The sequence below is a fragment of the Thamnophis sirtalis genome, unplaced genomic scaffold, assembly GCF_051295495.1.
Source record: "Thamnophis sirtalis isolate CommonGarterSnake01/CBP01778 unplaced genomic scaffold, rThaSir2_p1.2 scaffold_2, whole genome shotgun sequence".
NCBI lineage: Eukaryota > Metazoa > Chordata > Lepidosauria > Squamata > Natricidae > Thamnophis > Thamnophis sirtalis.
In genome coordinates, this window is record NW_028261382.1 from 32,849,669 (window position 1) to 32,867,095 (window position 17,427).

The window sequence follows — 17,427 nt, forward strand, 5'->3', positions numbered from 1 at the left end:
TTAACCTAACCCTAAACCTAACCCTTAACGTAACGAAAAACCTAACGCTAACCCTTAACCTAACGCTAAACGTAACGCTAATGCTCTAACCCTAACCCTAATCCTTAACCTAACCCTAACCCTAACCCTTAACCTAACCCTTACCTTTATGTGAATCGGCTTGCTGTAATTTAATTTTTATTTCAATTTTTCGATCTTTTTCGTCACGTTGTGATGACGTCACATACGCGATTTCGTCGACCGCGGTTTTGTGGAACGCGGTTTTGACGGGTCACGGGCAAATTGCTAGGAGGCAGATTTTTTTTTCCTTGTGCTAATCAGGCTGTTTGCTGCAAGGAGGGTTAAGTCAACAACTATAAATGCCTATGGAATGTTCAAATTAGGAGACTTATTTTTTTTAAAGACTGCTTTATTGTTGTTCTAGACAACTTAACAAAATGAAGAAGCTTTTTAAAATAAATGCTTGATCTGAAGAAGCCCAGTGCTATTGTTTTAAAAAGTGATATTCTTTTAAATAGCAGAGAATAACTATACTTTCAGAAAGCACATCAATTTTAACAACATCTGTACAAGTATAGTCTGAAATATAACACTACAAACAGTGTATATTGTCTGTATACAAGGTGGCTCAGTGGTTAGAGTGCAGCACTGCAGGCTACTTCAGCTGACTGCAGTTCTGCAGTTCGGCGGTTCAAATCTCACCAGCTCAGGGTTGACTCAGCCTTCCATCCTTCCGAGGTGGGTAAAATGAGAACCCGGATTGTTGTTGGGGGCAATATGCTGACTCTATAAACCGCTTAGAGAGGGCTGAAAGCCCTATGAAGCGGTATATAAATCTTAACTGCTATTGCTATTGCTATTGTACTGTTTGTTGCAAGGAGGCAAATTGCTGGGAGGCAGAGGCAGATATTTTTCCCTTGTTTTCCTCCCTAAAAGCTAAGTGCGTCTTATACTTCAGAGCGTCTTATACTCCGAAAAATAGGGTAATCTTCACCGACTGTACAAGCTTTAATGGACAACATATCTGAAGGGCATCAGGCAGCCAATTCTGGTTCAGAATGAGATGGGATGAAAGATGGATGCATGAAGAGAATGGGTAGGGATGACATGATAGCAGTGTTCCAATATTTGAGGGGCTGCCACAAAGAAGAGGGGCTCAACCTATTCTCCAAAGCACCTGAAGGCAGGACAAGAAGCAACGGATGGAAACTAATCAAAGAGAGAAGCAATGTAAAGCTAAGGAGAAATTAACAATTAATCAGGGGAATGATTTGCCTCCTGAAATTGTGGGTGCACCCATCACTGGAGGCATTTAAGAAGAGATTGGACAACCATTTGTCTGGAATGGCAGAGGGCTTCGGTAATTACCTCCGGTCATTTCATCCACTCTCTTTCCCAAATTCCGCTCGATCAGCACGATGTCGGGAGCGTACAGCAGCACTGGGAAAAATAATTGAGGAAAACGTTACGAATGCAGGACTGAAAAAAATGGGATGTTTTTTTTTTTACCCCGTGCTTTCCGATCCTGTTCTGACCCAGGCTTCCTTAGAAAGCAAGAAGCAGAGTCTGGGTCCCGGCAATACGTCTCTTATTTACACGACTGTGAATTCCTTTCATTCAGAGTCCGCAAGGCTTGGCAAGCAGTCTTTCAGAGGAATGTTTATCAACACGAACTTTATCTCACTTGGAGAGCTGCCAGATAACTAGTTTCCAAACAGGGCAAGGCAACCCTTGGAACAGTGTCTCTTATAGCCACAAACAGAACTTTCCACTCTCGAAACAAGCGAAGGAACGAATTGATTCCTGCAAAAGCCCCCTCCTCATTCACTCCTCTTTTGTTTCCTCTGGAAGGGGCCAACCACTTCCAAGGTGTGGCTTTACACCAAAGACAAATTCCTTGTGTGTCCAATCATACTTGGCCAATAAAGTTTTCTATTCTGTTCCATTCCATTCCATTCCACTCTATTCTATTCTTTTATTCTATTCTATTTTCTATTCTATTTTCTATTTTATTTTCTATTCTATTTTCTACTCTATTTTCTACTCTATTTTCTATTCTATTTTCTATTCTATTTTCTATTCTATTTTCTTTCTATTTTCTATTCTATTTTATTTTCTATTCTATTCTATTTTCTATTCTATTCTCTATTTTCTCTCCCTATTCTGTTCTATTTATTATTTCTGTCTTCTATTCTGTATATTCTATTTTTATTCTATTCTATGCTATTCTATATATTCTATTCTATTTTTTATTCTGTTCTATGCTATGCTATTCTATTCTATGTATTCTGTACTATTTTTATTCTGCTCTATGCTATGCTATGCTATTCTATGCTATTCTATTCTTTTCTATTCTATTCTAAAGTTATAGGCTATGAACTAGGAAGCATTCAAAGAGAATTTAGAGAAGGCAAAGTCCATACCGACATGTCTAGGAATGATACCCCGCACTTGCAAGGACTTGGCAAACTCTCGGCTGTCCGGAAGCCCTTCAAGAATCCAACCCTGGAGGATAAGAGATGCAAAGTTAATCTCTCACACAGGGTGTGCAGAACATGAGTGCGAAACACGACTGAGGACCAGGGAGAGCTTCCTGCTTTCAGAGGAGAAAAGCCAGCGTTCTATTGATGTCCCAGAGAGGGAAGCCAAACCCTGACCCTCCGAGTCTGGGAAGAGGCCCCGCTTGCCAGGAGATTCTTGGAGACCCTCAGAGGTTCTCTTGGCCGGAAGAGAAGGGGAGAAGCCCCAACACTCAAAGGTCTGAGCAGGCAGGCAGACAAATAGACAGATGAGAGACAGGGAGAAGATAAAATTAAACTAGATAGACAGACAGATGAAATGGATGGATGGATGGATGGACGGACAGATAATAGAAATAGAGAGGTGATAGAGAAATGAGAGAGAGGGGGGAGGGAGAGAGAGGCAGACAATGATAGATGATAAACATTGGATGGATGGTTGGATGGATGGATGGACGGATGGACAGATAATAGAGATAGAGAGGTGATAAAGAAATGAGAGATGATAATCCTCTATCTATGGATGAAGGATGGATGATAGATGAGAGTGAGAGTTTAGATAGGTGGGTAGGTAAACAGATTAGAGAGAGAGAGATTAGGTATGTATGTATGTAGGTAGGTATGTAGGTAGGTAGATAGATACAGATTAGATAGATAGATAGATAGATAGATAGATAGATAGATAGATAGATAGATAGATAGATGAGATTAGAGATAGAGAGAGATAGAGAGACAGAGAGATGATAGATAGATAGATAGATAGATAGATAGATAGATAGATAGATAGAGATAGATAGATAGATAGATAGATAGATAGATAGATAGATAGATAGATAGATAGATAGATAGATAGATAGATGATAGAGAGAGATGATAGAGAGATAGATAGATAGATAGATAGATAGACAGACAGACAGATATAAATGAGATTAGAGATAGAGAGATAAGAGAGATGATAGACAGACAGATAAGATAGATAGATAGATAGATAGATAGATAGATAGATAGATAGATAGATAGATAGATAGATAGATGATATAGAGAGATGATAGAGATATAGATAGATAGATAAGATAGATAGATAGATAGACAGACAGACAGATATAAATGAGATTAGAGATAGAGAGATAAGAGAGATGATAGACAGACAGATAAGATAGATAGATAGATAGATAGATGATAGATAGATAGATAGATAGATAGATAGATAGATAGATAGATAGATAGATAGATAGATAATAGATGAGATTAGAGAGACAGTTAGAAGAAAGAAGGGAGGGAAGGAAGGAAGGAAGGAAGGAAGATAAGAGGGAAGGAGGAAGGGAAGAAAGGAAGAAGATAAGAGAGAGGGAAGGAAGGAGGGAAGGAAGGAAGGAAGGAAGGAAGGAAGGAAGGAAGGAAGGAGGGAGGGAGGGAGGGCATGGAGGGAATAGAAGGTAGCTTGACAAACAAGTTGTCTATAATTAAGCCTATTTCAAAGTGCAGGGCTAATGCATTATAAATAAGCCCCTCTAGAACAGATATATGGGTCACTCTCTCCCTCTCCTACCCCGCCAAGGTTTCTCCCGTCCGATCCCTAATTAGACTACATTATCCACCGGCTTGACACTTCAGTCAAACGTCCATCGCCAAGGTGCCCCGCTCGCTCGGCTTGGTGTAGGTTTATTGATATTCCGCTGGGTTCCCTCGGCCGAACCTCTCCCCCCCCCCCCCGCATTCCCAGCGGCCGGCTTCTGTTTTATCCCACATCAAAAGGCCTGTATGCTCAGGGCACTCCTCGTCCGCCCGCCCCCCACGGCTGGCTGGTTGCCTGCCTGCCGCCTGGCGCAGAGCCGGAGGTCTGAAGACAGCTGCGAGCAGAAATGGTATCACAGGAGGGACCATTTCCAACAGATGTTGGAGAGGGGAGGGGGATGAAGGAAAGGAGGAGGAGGAGGAGAAGGGAGGAAGGGACAGGGAGGGGGGCAAGAGGGAAGAGCAGGCAACCCGAGTTATATATCGACCGTGGCTTCCCCCCTGGGTCGCCATTAAAGAGTCATTAACAGCATCTTCAGGCTTCCATCCCAAGGGAGCCGCGGGGCAGGAGCCCCTTCTACAAGTAGTCCTCGACTTACGACCACAAACATTTGGCCGTGGCTAAGCGAGACGTTCCTCAAGCGATTTTCACCCTGTTCCACGGCCTTTCTTGCCAGAGTTGTTAAGTGGATCATTGCTTAATAATATGGTCGTTAAGTGAACCCGGCTTCCCCATCCGCTTGGCTTGTCAGAAGGTCGCAAAAGGGGGTCACATGACCTTCGGGACACTGTGACCGTCGTGAGTATGGATCAATGGCTAATGGTTTGAATTTCGATCATTTAACCTATTTCAAAACCCGAGTTGGAGCTACGCGGAATTTTTCTTGGCGCCTATCAATTTACTGTGCTGAGCCGCGGAGAAGGAAGAGCTAGTTGGCAAACCGCAACGCGCAAAGATGCCGAAAACCTTCCCCCCCCCCCCCAGCTGTCAGCTGCAGAACTTAATACCCGTGGCCCTTGGGCTGCAGGACACACACACACACAAACCCTGTTGTGATCAATCGCGATTCTAATGGCATTCACAGCCCTCTAGGATTCCTCGAAGCCTCATCGATCAATACATAGGGGCTCCTCGGAGATTCCCAGCGACAGCGTTAAACCCCCAAGAGCGTCGCAAGGATGTCCGCGCAAAAGCCAACGCAACGGCAAGAGGTGGGACAGAAAGCCAGGCAATTAAGGCCAGCCGAATGACACCGGGAGGAGAAATAAAAGGAAGAAGCGGGAAGGAGCGGTAGCCCGCAGGCCCAGTTCACACAATGTTTTTGACATTTTTCTTCCGAACCAGTGATATACCGAGCTGCCTTTTCGAGCCGCGTGCCGTAAATCTGGCTGGAGGTTGTCGGGGAAGCAAGATCTTCCCACTTTGAAGCAACTTTGCTTTCCCTTTAGGTTGGAACTGAACACAGTGCTTGCTGGTCGTTGTGGCACTGAATCTCGGGATCTATGGTGATTATTTTCCCTTGCAAAATAGATGCAGAATAGGTGTCATTCCACCTCGATTTTCCGTTGTTCAGAAATTACTGTTCTGACCTAGGCTTCCCGAGACAGTAAAAAGCACGCGCTTAGTCCCCAAAACCCTCTTTTTATTTCAACGGCTGCGGAATTATGTTCCTTCACAGCCCGTAATGAGTCCCAAATAAGTTTGTAAAGAGTCCAACAGAAGTCTGCCAAAGTCTTTTGGGATAAGGCTGAAAAGCACCCATCTTTATCTCCCTTGAAACGCTGCCAAAGACCTAATTGGTAATTAGCTTTGCAAGGCCACACGGAGCACAGAGTCAAAACGGAGCTTCAGAACTTAGACGACCAGAACGAACAAAGAGCTAGGTTGCTTCTCTCCTTCATTAGGTTCCACCCGCTTGGCAATTGGCTCATACTTATGACAGTTGTTGTGTCTTAGGTGATCCTCTTTTGTGACCTTCTGGCGAGCACAATCAATGGGGAAGCCAGATTCACTTAACAACTGTGTTACTATTAGAATAGAATAGAATAGAATAGAATAGAATAGAATAGAATAGAATAGAATAGAATAGAATAACAGAATAGAATAACAGAATAGAATAGAATAACAGAATAGAATAACAGAATAGAATAACAGAATAGAATAGAATAGAATAACAGAATAGATTAGAATAACAGAAAAGAATAACAGAACAGAATAGAATAGTTTAACAGAAAAGAATAATAGAATACAATAGAAAGAATAACAGAATACAATAGAATACAATAGAATAACAAATTTGGAAGGGACCTTAGAGGTCTTCTAGTCCAACCCCTTGCTGAGGCAGGAAACCCTATACCACTTCAGACAAAGGGTTATCTAATCTCTTATTAAAGACTTCCAGTGTTGGAGCATTCACAACTTCTGGAGGCAAGTTGTTCCACTGATTCATTGTCCTCACTGTCAGGAAATTTCTCCTTAATTCCAGGTTGCTTCTCTCCTTGATTAGTTTCCACCCATTGCTTCTTGTCCTGCCCTCAGGTGCTTTGGAGAATAGGTGGACCTCCCCCCCTTCTTTGGGGCAGCCCCTGAGATGCTGGAACACGGGTATCACGTCACCCCTAGTTCGAATCTCAGGTCCCCTCATTGCAAGCTCTGGGTCATACATACGCTGCAGACGCAGTCATCCAGCTTCAGGCGTTCTTCAATCAGCTGGGCCCACAGATCTTTGGAGACATTCTAAATCATTGTTCAAGAGAGAGAAGGAAGAGATGAGCTCAAGAAAATCAGACCCCAACTCCATGCAATCAAGAAATATCTCAATCAAGCAACCAGCGAGGACAGGACAACTCCTGACCCCACCGCTAGAATATAAAACGAGAGCCAACCCCACTCTTTCTAGCACTGATAAGGTTACCAAGTTGGGTGATGTCAGTAAGAAAATAACCAAGCTCAGAGAGCACCTGGGACCTGAGTCACCATCCTCCTCCTCCTCCTCCTCCTTCTCCTCTTCCTTTTCTTCCACCCCCTCCTCTCCCCAAACCACACTCCCTTCTAGGACTGATGACATTATCTAGTTGGATCATGAAACGTCTGCAAGAAAACAACCCAGCCGAGAGAGCACTGAGTACCCCAGAGCCACCATCTTCCTCCTCTTCTCTTCTTCCTCGTCCTCCTGCTCTTCTGCCCCCTTCTCCTTCACTGCACAAACCCCACTCCTAGCACGGATGATGTTCCCTGGCAAGGTAATGAAACATCTGCAGGAAAGTCACCAAGCTCAGAGAGCACCAAGGATCCTGCAGTCATCCTTCTTCTCTTCCTCCTCTTCTTCTTCTCCCTCCTTCTCCTCCACTCCATAAACCCCACTCCCTCCTAGCACTGACGATGTTACCTACGTGGGTCATGAAATGTCTGCAAGAAAACCACCAAGCTCAGAGAGCACCAAGGACCCCACAGTCGTCATCCTTCTTCTCCTTTTCTTCTACCTCCTTCTCCTCCACTCCACAAACCCCTCTCCCTTCCATCACTGATGACGCTACCTAGTGGGGTGATGAAATGCCTACAAGGAAGCCACCCAGCTCAGGGAGGACCCGACAGTTGGAACCCCGGGCTACGAAGATTCTCTTCTCTCGTTAGCCATGTTTTTTGTGGGGTCCAGCTTCGGCACGATGGGAAGGCGGTGCTCCAGAGCTTCATCCGTTTTCATCGCAAGAGACCCATCTGCATTAAAGGATCTCCAACAGGGCAGCCGAAGGATTCGGCTGGCCAGCCTAAGGCTATCGGCCACGGACGTTTCTCTATCGGTTGGGTAAAAGAGACGTCCAAGTTTCCTTTGCCGCTGTGCTAAACTATGAGTTCATGGCCATCGCCAACTGCTTTACTTAGCCACAAATGCAGCGTCTCACCAGTCTAGGCCTTCATCCATTTTTCCTGATTTCTTTCAACCCCTTTCTTGTTTTTCCCCTCCTCCTTTTAAACATTTCCTACGGTTTCTCCCTTTTTTAAACAAATCTCCAAGGCCTCGTGTCTTTACAGCCATAACAGTTCAACCATGAGCTACCAATAGTCTATTAGAACAGTGTTTCCCAACCTTGTCAACTTGAAGATGTCTGGACTTCAACTCCCAGAATTCCCCAGCCAGCATTCGCTGGCTGGGGAATTCTGGGAGTTGAAGTCCGGACATCTTCAAGTTGACAAGGTTGGGAAACACTGTATTAGAACACTAAGCGAGCTACAGTGTGTGGGGTTATGGTAGTTGCAGCGAACTCTTGCTGATGTTACCTAGCTGGGTAATGAAATGTCTGCAAGAAAAGAAGAAAAAACACCAGCTAAAAGACCTCCTCCTTCTCCTTCTCTTCCTCCTCCTCTCCTTCTCCTGTTCCTCCTCCTTCTCCTGCTCTTCTGCCCTCTTCTCCTTATGCTCCACTGCACAAATCCCACTCCCTTCTAGCACTGATGATGTTATGTAGTTGGGTCATGAAATGTCTGCAAGAAAACCACCAAGCTCAGAGAGCACCATGGACACCACAGTCGCCGTTTTTCTTCTCTTCTCCTGTTTTTCTACCTCCTTCTGCTCCACTCCACAAACCCCTCTCCCTTCCAGCACTGATGACGCTACCTAGTGGGGTGATGAAATGTCTGCAAGGAAACCACCAAGCTCAGACAACACCAAGGACCCCACAGTCCTCTTCTTCCTCCTTTTCCTTCCCACTTCTCTTTCTCTCCTTCACTTCTCCCCAATCCCCTTTCCCTTCTAGCTCGGATGATGTTAACTAGCTGGGTCATGAAATGCCTGCAAGAAAACCACCCAGCTCAGAGAGTACCAAGGACCCTACAGTCCTCCTCCTCCTCCATTCCCTTCCCACTTCTCTTTCTCCTCCTCCTCTCCTTCCCACTTCTCTTTCTCTCCTTCACTCCTCCGCAATCCCCCTTCCCTTCTAGCTTGGATGATGTTCCCTAGCTGGGCCATGAAATGTCTGCAAGAAAACCATCCAGCTCAGAGACTACCAAGGACCCAACAGTCCTCCCTCTCCTCCTCCACTCCACAAACCCTTCTCCCTTCCAGCACTGATGACGCTACCTTGTGGGGTGCTGAAATGTCTGCAAGGAAACCACCAAGCTCAGGCAGCACCAAGAACCCCATAGCCTGCCCCTAAAAACCCCGGAAAGTCCGCCGTGCTTCCTCCAGATGAGCAGCCGGCAAACAGAACATAGAAGTTGGCGGATCGGCGTGTTTAATAATTCTCAGAAACTTTTCCCCCCTGCTCTTCCCCAACGAGAAGAAATGTTGCTTTCGCTTCAAAGGAGCTGGGATGTAAGCCTGTCCAGGATGGGGTACCGGAGATCCATGGCAGGCAGGTGAAGGGTGGACTAAATGACCCAATTAGGCCTTTCCCCGGTGACTCGAAGCCGGCTCCGTTAGGCACCCGAGCGCTGGAGAAGAGGAAAGAAACAACTTCGGCGGGTTTCTTGGAAGTCTTGAGAGTCCCGCCGGGCGGGCGCGTCAAAAGCTTCCCGCAGCCTCTCGCGGCTGGAGACATTCCTTGGCAGCTTTGAGGCTGTCACTTTACAAAGGTGCCTCATGCTGCTTGCAGAAGCCGCCAGTCTCTCCCGGCCTGCTTTGATGTGTCATTTTCAAGAGATCTTGGGGTCTGGTGGAATCCAATTTAAGCCCCCTCCCCTGCTTTCCTCCCCATCCCTTCTGAACTCCTTTGGCTCAGTTCTCCTCCGGCTTGCCGGACCCGGCTTGCCTGGCCAGCCTCGACGAGGTGAGGAGCAGCAACCAAGCAGGGGATGGATGGATGGTTGGAGGACAGGAGGAGGGACAGATGGACAGAGCTGCTTGGTCAATGCAGGGGAGGGGAGTCAGTTCCCAGCCTCTGGCTAGCTGTCTTCAGCAGAAGAGGGGGAGATCTCCCCCTAAAACTGGGCAGGAGTATAGTTCAGGAAAAAATATATATTTTCTGGAGGAACCGTGGGTCTGAAAGGATCTGGGACGGATGGAATAATAGGTTTCTAGCTCAGGGGACTGGTGATGTTACTGATTGGGGTCACGAGACGTCTGCGAGAAAAAGAACCAAGCTCAAAGGCTACTGTATTTATATACAGTAGCGCTGATGATGTTCCCTAGTTGGGTCGCGAAACGTCTGCAAGAAAACAACCAAGCTCAGAGCTACCGCATAGAGAGCAGAAAGCTGATCACACTCACTAGCACTGATGATGTTACCTAGCTGGGTCATGAGATGTGTGCAACGAAACAGAGAAGTGGAGAGAGCATCGAGGGCCAATCACTAGGAGACTGGGAATTCTAGTCCCGCCTTAGTCATAAAAGTCAGTGGGGTGACTTTGGGCCAATCACTAGGAGACTGGGAATTCTAGTCCCGCCTTAGTCATAAAAGTCAGTGGGGTGACTTTGGGCCAATCACTAGGAGACTGGGAATTCTAGTCCCACCTTAGTCATAAAAGACATTGGTTGACTCTAGGCCACTCCCTCTCTCTCTCGATGCAATCCACCTCACATGGTTGTTGTTGTTGTGGGCAAAACAGGAGGGAGAAGCAATATGGTCTATGTTCAACTCCTCGAGTTACTTCCCACGGGATAAAAAACTCATCCATCCATAAAAACTCATCACTCTGCTTAACAACCAGTTCCCACAACACGGTCAAATAATTTACTAAGACTGTATTACTATTCTTCTCCTCTTCCTTCCTAGCATCTATTTCTCCCCACTTATGACTATAACCATGTTGCTTGTACCTTTCAATTTATGTTGTTTTTATTTGTTTCCTAGTATGATTTGATAGCTTATGACTTTCACTAAGTGTTGTATCTTTTTATTCTTGATGAATGTATCTTACTCTCCTTATGTACACTGAGAGCATAAGCACCAAAGACAAATTCCTCGTGTGTCCAACCACACTTGGCCAATAAAGAATTCTATTCTATTCTCAGTCCATTCCATTCCCATTTCTATTCTATTCTTCCATTCCATTCTATTCTATTCCATGTCATTCCATTCCCATTTCTATTCTTCCATTCCATTCCATTCCATTCCATTCCATTCCAATTTCTATTCTATTCTTCCATTCCATTCTATTCCATTTCATTCCAATTTCTATTCTATTCTTCCATTCCATTCTATTCTATTCCATGTCATTCCATTCCCATTTCTATTCTTCCATTCCATTCCAATTTCTATTCTATTCTTCCATTCCATTCCCATTTCTATTCTATTCTTCCATTCCATTCTATTCCATTTCATTCCAATTTCTATTCTACTCTTCCATTCCATTCCAATTTCTATTCTATTCTTTCATTCCATTCCATTCCATTCTATACCATTCCATTCCAATTTCTATTCTATTCTTCCATTCCATTCTATTCTATTCCATTTCATTCCAATTTCTATTCTATTCTACTTTATCTTCTTCCCTAATACGTCTTTCTCAACCGAAGTAGAGGTTCAGCACCTCGGACAGCACAAGGGGAGAGAGACTTTTTCCCCCCTCACTCACCATCTGGTTCGACAAGTTGGATTTTTCTGGGACTTTTCTGATTCCTTTGAAGGGCCTAGAGTTGCGGGGGAAACCGCTCTTCTTCGCAGATGCCAGCTGAGCCAGGGAGAGAGGCCTACAGTGTGCGCCGTGTCAATTTCGTTAGCTGTTCCCCACCCTGCCATGTCTGATTTTTGCCAGGTCTCCGTGCCTTTCATGTCGCGTAATAATCAAGGAAACCCTATAGGGTATCCTTGAAAGCACCGCTGATTAGCCTGAAATATGCTAATAATGAGAGTAATTAAGCCAAAGGGGATTTTTCCCCCCCTTTCCCGACTCACAAACATGGCTGTGTGTTTCAGAGTGTGTGTGTGTGTGTGTGTGTGTCTGTGTGTGTGTGTGTGTGTGTGTTTGCATCCTCCAAATCAATTGAGGCTTTATTGTGAATGGAACGGAAATCCATCTCCAGGAAAAAGAAAGGCTCTGGGTGGTTGTTCCCCCCCCCCCCGAGATCAATTGAAAAAGAGGGCCCAAGATTGGTTGGGGTGATCGATGACGGAAGGAGCAAGAAAGCTGCACACCCAGGAAGCTAAAAATAAGTTTTTAGAATGTAGAATAACAGAGTTGGAAGGGACCTTGGAGGTCTTCTAGTCCAACCCCCAGCTCAGGGAGGAAAGCCTACACCACTTCAGACAAATGGTTATCCAACATCCTTAAAAACGTCCAGTGTTGGAGCATTCACAACTCCTGGAGGCAAGTTGTTCCACTGATTAATTGTTCTCATTTTCAGGAAATTCCTCCTCAGTTCTAAGTTGCTTCTCTCCTTGATTAGTTCCCACCCATTGCTTCTTGTTCTACTCTCAGGTGCTTTGGAGAATAGTTTGACTCCCTCTTCTTTGGGGTAGCCCCTGAGATATTGGAAGACTGCTAACATGTCGTCCTTAGTCCTTCTTTTCATTAAACTAGACATACCCTGTTCCGTTTTTTTATTTGTATCCTGCCTTTATTATTTTTTACAAAAAATAATAAATACATATCCAACAAACCTTCCTCCTCCTATTTTCTCCCTAACAACAAACTGCCAAAGGCAGGACTAGAATTCCCAATCTGGTGCTGATTGGCTCAAAGTAATCCAACCAGCTTTCATTCCTAAGGCAGGACTAGAACTCCCCGTCTCCTAGTGACTGGCCCCAAGTCACCCAGCTGGCTTCCATGCCTAAGGCAGGACTAGAACTCCCAATCTCCTGGTGACTGGCCCCAAGTCACCCAGCCGGCTTTCATGCCTAAGGTAGGACTAGAACTCCCCGTCTCCTGGTGACTGGCCCCAAGTCACCCAGCCGGCTTTCATGCCTAAGGCAGGACTAGAACTCCCAGTCTCCTGGTGACTGGCCCCAAGTCACCCAGCCGGCTTTCATGCCTAAGGCAGGACTAGAACTCTCCATCTCCTGGTGAACTGGCCCAAAATCACCCAGCTGGATTTCATGCCTAAGGCAGGACTAGAACTCAATGTCACCTGGTGATTGGCCTAAAGTTACCGAGCCGGCTTTCATGCCTAATGCAGGACTAGAACTCTCCATCTCCTGGTGAACTGGCCCAAAATCACCCAGCTGGATTTCATGGCTAAGGCGAGACTTGAACTCACAATCTTCTGCTTTCCACTTGGCGCCTTAAGCCTCCTGCTGCATAATGGATGGGCCAAGAGGCTGAGAAGAGACCCTCCCTAGTCTCCTGGGCCGTAAAAGGGCGGGGGGGGAAACGCGAGATTTATATTTTCAGACTTGCAAGGTTCTGTGAATGTCGCCTTAGAATGAAATCGAATTGGTTGATCCGGCCGTGTTTGCTGTCTGGTCTACCTGAGAAGACTTGACACCAGGAGCCTCTTATCACCGACTCCGAAGGGCGCCCGGGAGCCCATTCTTGATGCCAGCAAACGGTGATAATTGGACCCCCTCATCGCGCGCCTGCCAAAAAAAAAAACCCCGGCAAACGCCACAATTTATTTCCTCCCCTCCCTCGCCCGCAGAGACAGCCTTGTTACTTGTAGAAAACCTACCTGCTTTCTCTCCAGACGCCCTCGCACTTCACTTGAGAGGGCTGACCAATCATCGGCTACCAAAGTCTCTCGGGAAATCCGGGGGATTATCAATTGTTTACTGAGCCACATCGCCTGCAGGGAGAATGCAAAAGGTGGGGGAAGGGAAACGGGCCGGTGGGGAAGTGTGTGCGTGTGTGTGCGTGTGTGTGCAAGAAATGTGGGTTTGCCACAAATATTTGAAGAAACGGGAAAGGGTCCCTTAAGCAGGGAAAAGACACCCCCACCCCCACGGTGCTCAGAGCAAAAAAGTCAAAATGTTTAGAATGTTTAGAATGTTTATTAACATTTGTAGGCCGCCCTTTTCCCTGAGGGGACTCAGGGCGGCTCACATAAAATCAGGAAGGGGGATACAGACAATGACGTAGACACATATAATAAAAATAATAAGCAACATTCATTCATCATTCGGGAGGGGCGGCTATCTTTGTCCCCAGGCCTGACGGGCTAGCCAGTTCTTAAGGGCTGTGCGGAAGGCCTGGACGGTGGTGAGGGTACGAATCTCCACAGGGAGTTCGTTCCAAAGGGTCGGGGCTACTACTGAGAAGGCCCTCCTCCTTGTAGTTGCCAGCCGACACTGGCTGGCCGATGGAGTTCGGAGGAGGCCCAATCTATGAGATCTAATTGGTCGCAGGGAGGTAATGATGCACGAGAACAGCTGCTTTAAAAAAAGAGAGAGAGAAGGAGGAGAAACGACTTAAATTTGACACGGTGGGGATTTGTGAGAGGGACATTTATGGAGGCCGGAAAAAATATGTCCTCCCCGGGTCTGTTCAAAAGCAGCGGAAGTCCCCCCCCCCCACTTTTTTTTTTCCTAGAGGTTTCAAGCCGAGCCTTGTCACTTGTTTAACCGGGCAGCTTTAATGTGGATTCAATTTAAAGGCGGTTCTGATAAAATAGGTAAATAAAAATCAATAAGTGAGGTGCAATGGAAAAGGGAATCAACATCAGTGGCGGCCCTTTCTGGTGTTGCAATAGGAGGTAGCCGTAAGCAACTTCCCCTTTCAACCAAGAGCTATTGATCAATAAATCAAGAGCCCCAAGTCATGAATTACCTAAAGGTCTGAAGAGATCATCGAAACGGAGCGATGGAAATTGAAAAATCTTAACGCGGCCCTGTGTTAAGGGAACATCTGAACATGCTTGGCTTAAAACAACAGCCCCTCCTGCTGCTTTTTAAATGGTCATTCGATGGTCTTCTCCTGATTGTTATTGTGGGCGTTTTGCTATCTTTAAACATGATGAGAAGGAGCTAGGGGAGAGGAGTGGGAGTTTTGGAGGTATGGTCACTTTTTCCCCGGCAACTTAGTGAAGGAGGATGGAGGAGGAGGAGGAGGAGGGAGGAGGAGGAGGAGGAGGAAAAGAAAGAGAAGAAAAGGAAGAAAAAGAGGCGGAAGAGAGGAGGAGAAGGGATGGAGAAGGCAATTGAGAGAAGGAAGACAGAGGAAGAAGAGGAAGGAGGAGGAGAAAAGGAAGAAAAAGAGGAGGAGGAAGGTGGAGGAGGTTGAGAGGAGGAAGCCAAAGAGAAAGAAGAGGAAGGAGGAGGAGAAAAGGAAGAAAAAGAGGAGGAGGAAGGTGGAGGAGGTTGAGAGGAGGAAGACAAAGAGAAAGAAGAGGAAGGAGGAGGGAAAAAAGGAAGAAAAAGAGGAGGAGGAGGAGGGAGGAGGAAGGAAGAGAAGAAGAAGAAGAAGAAGAAGAAGAAGAAGAAGAAGAAGAAGAAGAAGAAGAAGAAGAAGAAGAAGTAGAAGGAGAAGGAATTACAGTATATGGCAAAGAAGAGGGAATTATATGAAGGAGAAAGAGTTAGATGGAGGAGGGGGGAAGTGGTGTTGAAGAAGGAGCAGTGAAGGAGAAGGAAGGGGAAAAGGAAGGGGAAGGGGAAGGAGAGAGATGGATAAAGAGGAAAAGGAGGAGGAGGAGGGGGATATACTCACAATAGTAGTTTTCCCAGAGGCTGGAGGACCAAGTAAAAAGATCCTTGGAGCTATGGATAAAATAAAGATTTTTTTTAAAAAAATGTCAGGATTCTTCATTCTTACACAGCTGGATCAGTTTCTAATTCCTGCCCAACATGGGAGCTGCTTCCTTGAGGTTCAGTTTGGTGCTTCTGTTTACAATCGTCAACATGGGCCTCCAACGTGGAGGCTGGAGGTTCTCAAGAAAATTGAGAGACACAGAAGATGCTCTACCTGGGGGTGGGGGTGGGACAGATGTTGTGGACTTCAACTCCCATGACACCTTGCTATTGTGGTCAGGGAAAGGAATGTATATATATATTTATTTTATTTATATAGTCAAGCGTGTATGAGAAAACAAGTATGAATGTAACATATAAACGTATAAGCAGGTATTCTGACCCCCTCCTCCGTCCAGTAATGAATACCGAGACAAGCTTAACTGGAATGTACTTTAATAGCAAGACACCAAAACCTCGGTGGCTGAAAGCCAAGCAGAACAAACAGATAAGGACCTTGGCAGCAACTCAGACAAACCTTGGCAGCAATCCAGCCTGCCAAACTAGGTACAAAAGTTCTCCAACTTTTAATCACTGCGTTGACTTCTGCAAAGAGGGGCGTGTGCACAAGTAGCCTTTTTGTAGTCTGGAGAGGAGCCTAATGACCACCAGCTGAGTGCAATTACCTCCTGTAATTGCGTAATTATTCCTGACGCCTACTAGCTCTTCGATGGCGTGCATCCAGGAACAACTCACTACTGGCAACCGGCTCACTCTCCCTTGTCTCCTCCCCACTGGTCCAAGGCTCAGGTGCCTCCTGATGGCCAAGCAGCCTCTCTGCGCCCTGCTTGGAGTCGGAACCCTGTCCAGGGTCCTCCACATCCTCCAGAGCCGACTCATAGGGCCCCTCGCTGTCGGAGTCTAGTGGCAGCTCCAACGGCTCCTGCTTGGCCACAACAAGCAGGTATACGTATATACATAAGAAATGAGTACAAATAAGTGGGGATAGTAGGACAGAGACGCTAGGCACGCTAGTGCGCTTATGCACGCCCCCTTTACGGAGCTCTTTAGGAAAGGGGTGAGGTCCACGCTAGACAGTTTAAGGTAGAAGCTGTGGGGTTTGAGGATATAACAACAGAGTCAGGTAGAGCATTCCAGGTGTTGACCACTCTGTTGCTGAAGTCATATTACCTGCAATCGAGTTTGGAGTGGTTTATCTTGAGTTTGTAGCTATTATGTACTCTGCATTGTTGTGGTTGAAGCTGAAGTAGTCATTGACAGGTAGGAGGTTGTAGCAGATAATTGTGTCTACTACGCTTAGGTCAGAACTTAGTCGACATAGTTCCAGGTTGTCCAAGCCCAAAATTTTGAGCCTGGTGGCATAAGGGATCCTATTGTGAGCAGAGGAGTGGAGGACTCTTCCTGTGAAATACATCTGGACTTGCTCGATTGTATTAATGCCCGAAATACAGTGCGGATTCCAGGGGGAAGAGCTGTATTTGAGGACTGGTCTGGCAAAGGTTTTTGTATGCCCTAGTTTGCAGTCCAATGTTACCGGAGAAGAAGTAGGACATGGCAGTAGGAAGAGTTTGTAGCTGGCTTGTTTCTATTTTACTTTTGACGCATTCGTGCTGAACAGAACTGTTTTTTAAAGAGCATTCAGGATTCATCCTGTGAAGGGATGCTGGGAAGTCCAAAGGCAATCTTTAGAAAAAGAAGGAATAGAACAAGGAAGCCATTTCGGTCTTCATATAATAAGCTAAAACTTTGTCCTTCGATGTGTAGATTGTGGGTATGGGAAGCAATGGAGTCCCAATCTACTCTTGCTAGACCATGGTTTACTTCACTCAGATCT

The 17,427-nt window shown here is 45.9% G+C and overlaps 1 protein-coding gene across 1 annotated transcript in view; it reads right to left on the reverse strand.

The window, feature by feature from the left end:
* The window catches only part of AK8 (adenylate kinase 8), a 68,515-nt gene that overhangs the window by 39,384 nt on the left and 11,704 nt on the right, over window positions 1-17,427 (reverse strand). The window contains exons 3-7 of the mRNA XM_087704670.1: window positions 15,553-15,602; window positions 13,580-13,693; window positions 6,703-6,771; window positions 2,424-2,505; window positions 1,369-1,440 (exon numbers count right to left, since the gene is read on the reverse strand). Of these exons, the coding sequence (XP_087560796.1) occupies window positions 1,369-1,440; window positions 2,424-2,505; window positions 6,703-6,771; window positions 13,580-13,693; window positions 15,553-15,602 (387 nt within the window). The remainder of the gene's footprint in view (window positions 1-1,368; window positions 1,441-2,423; window positions 2,506-6,702; window positions 6,772-13,579; window positions 13,694-15,552; window positions 15,603-17,427) is intronic.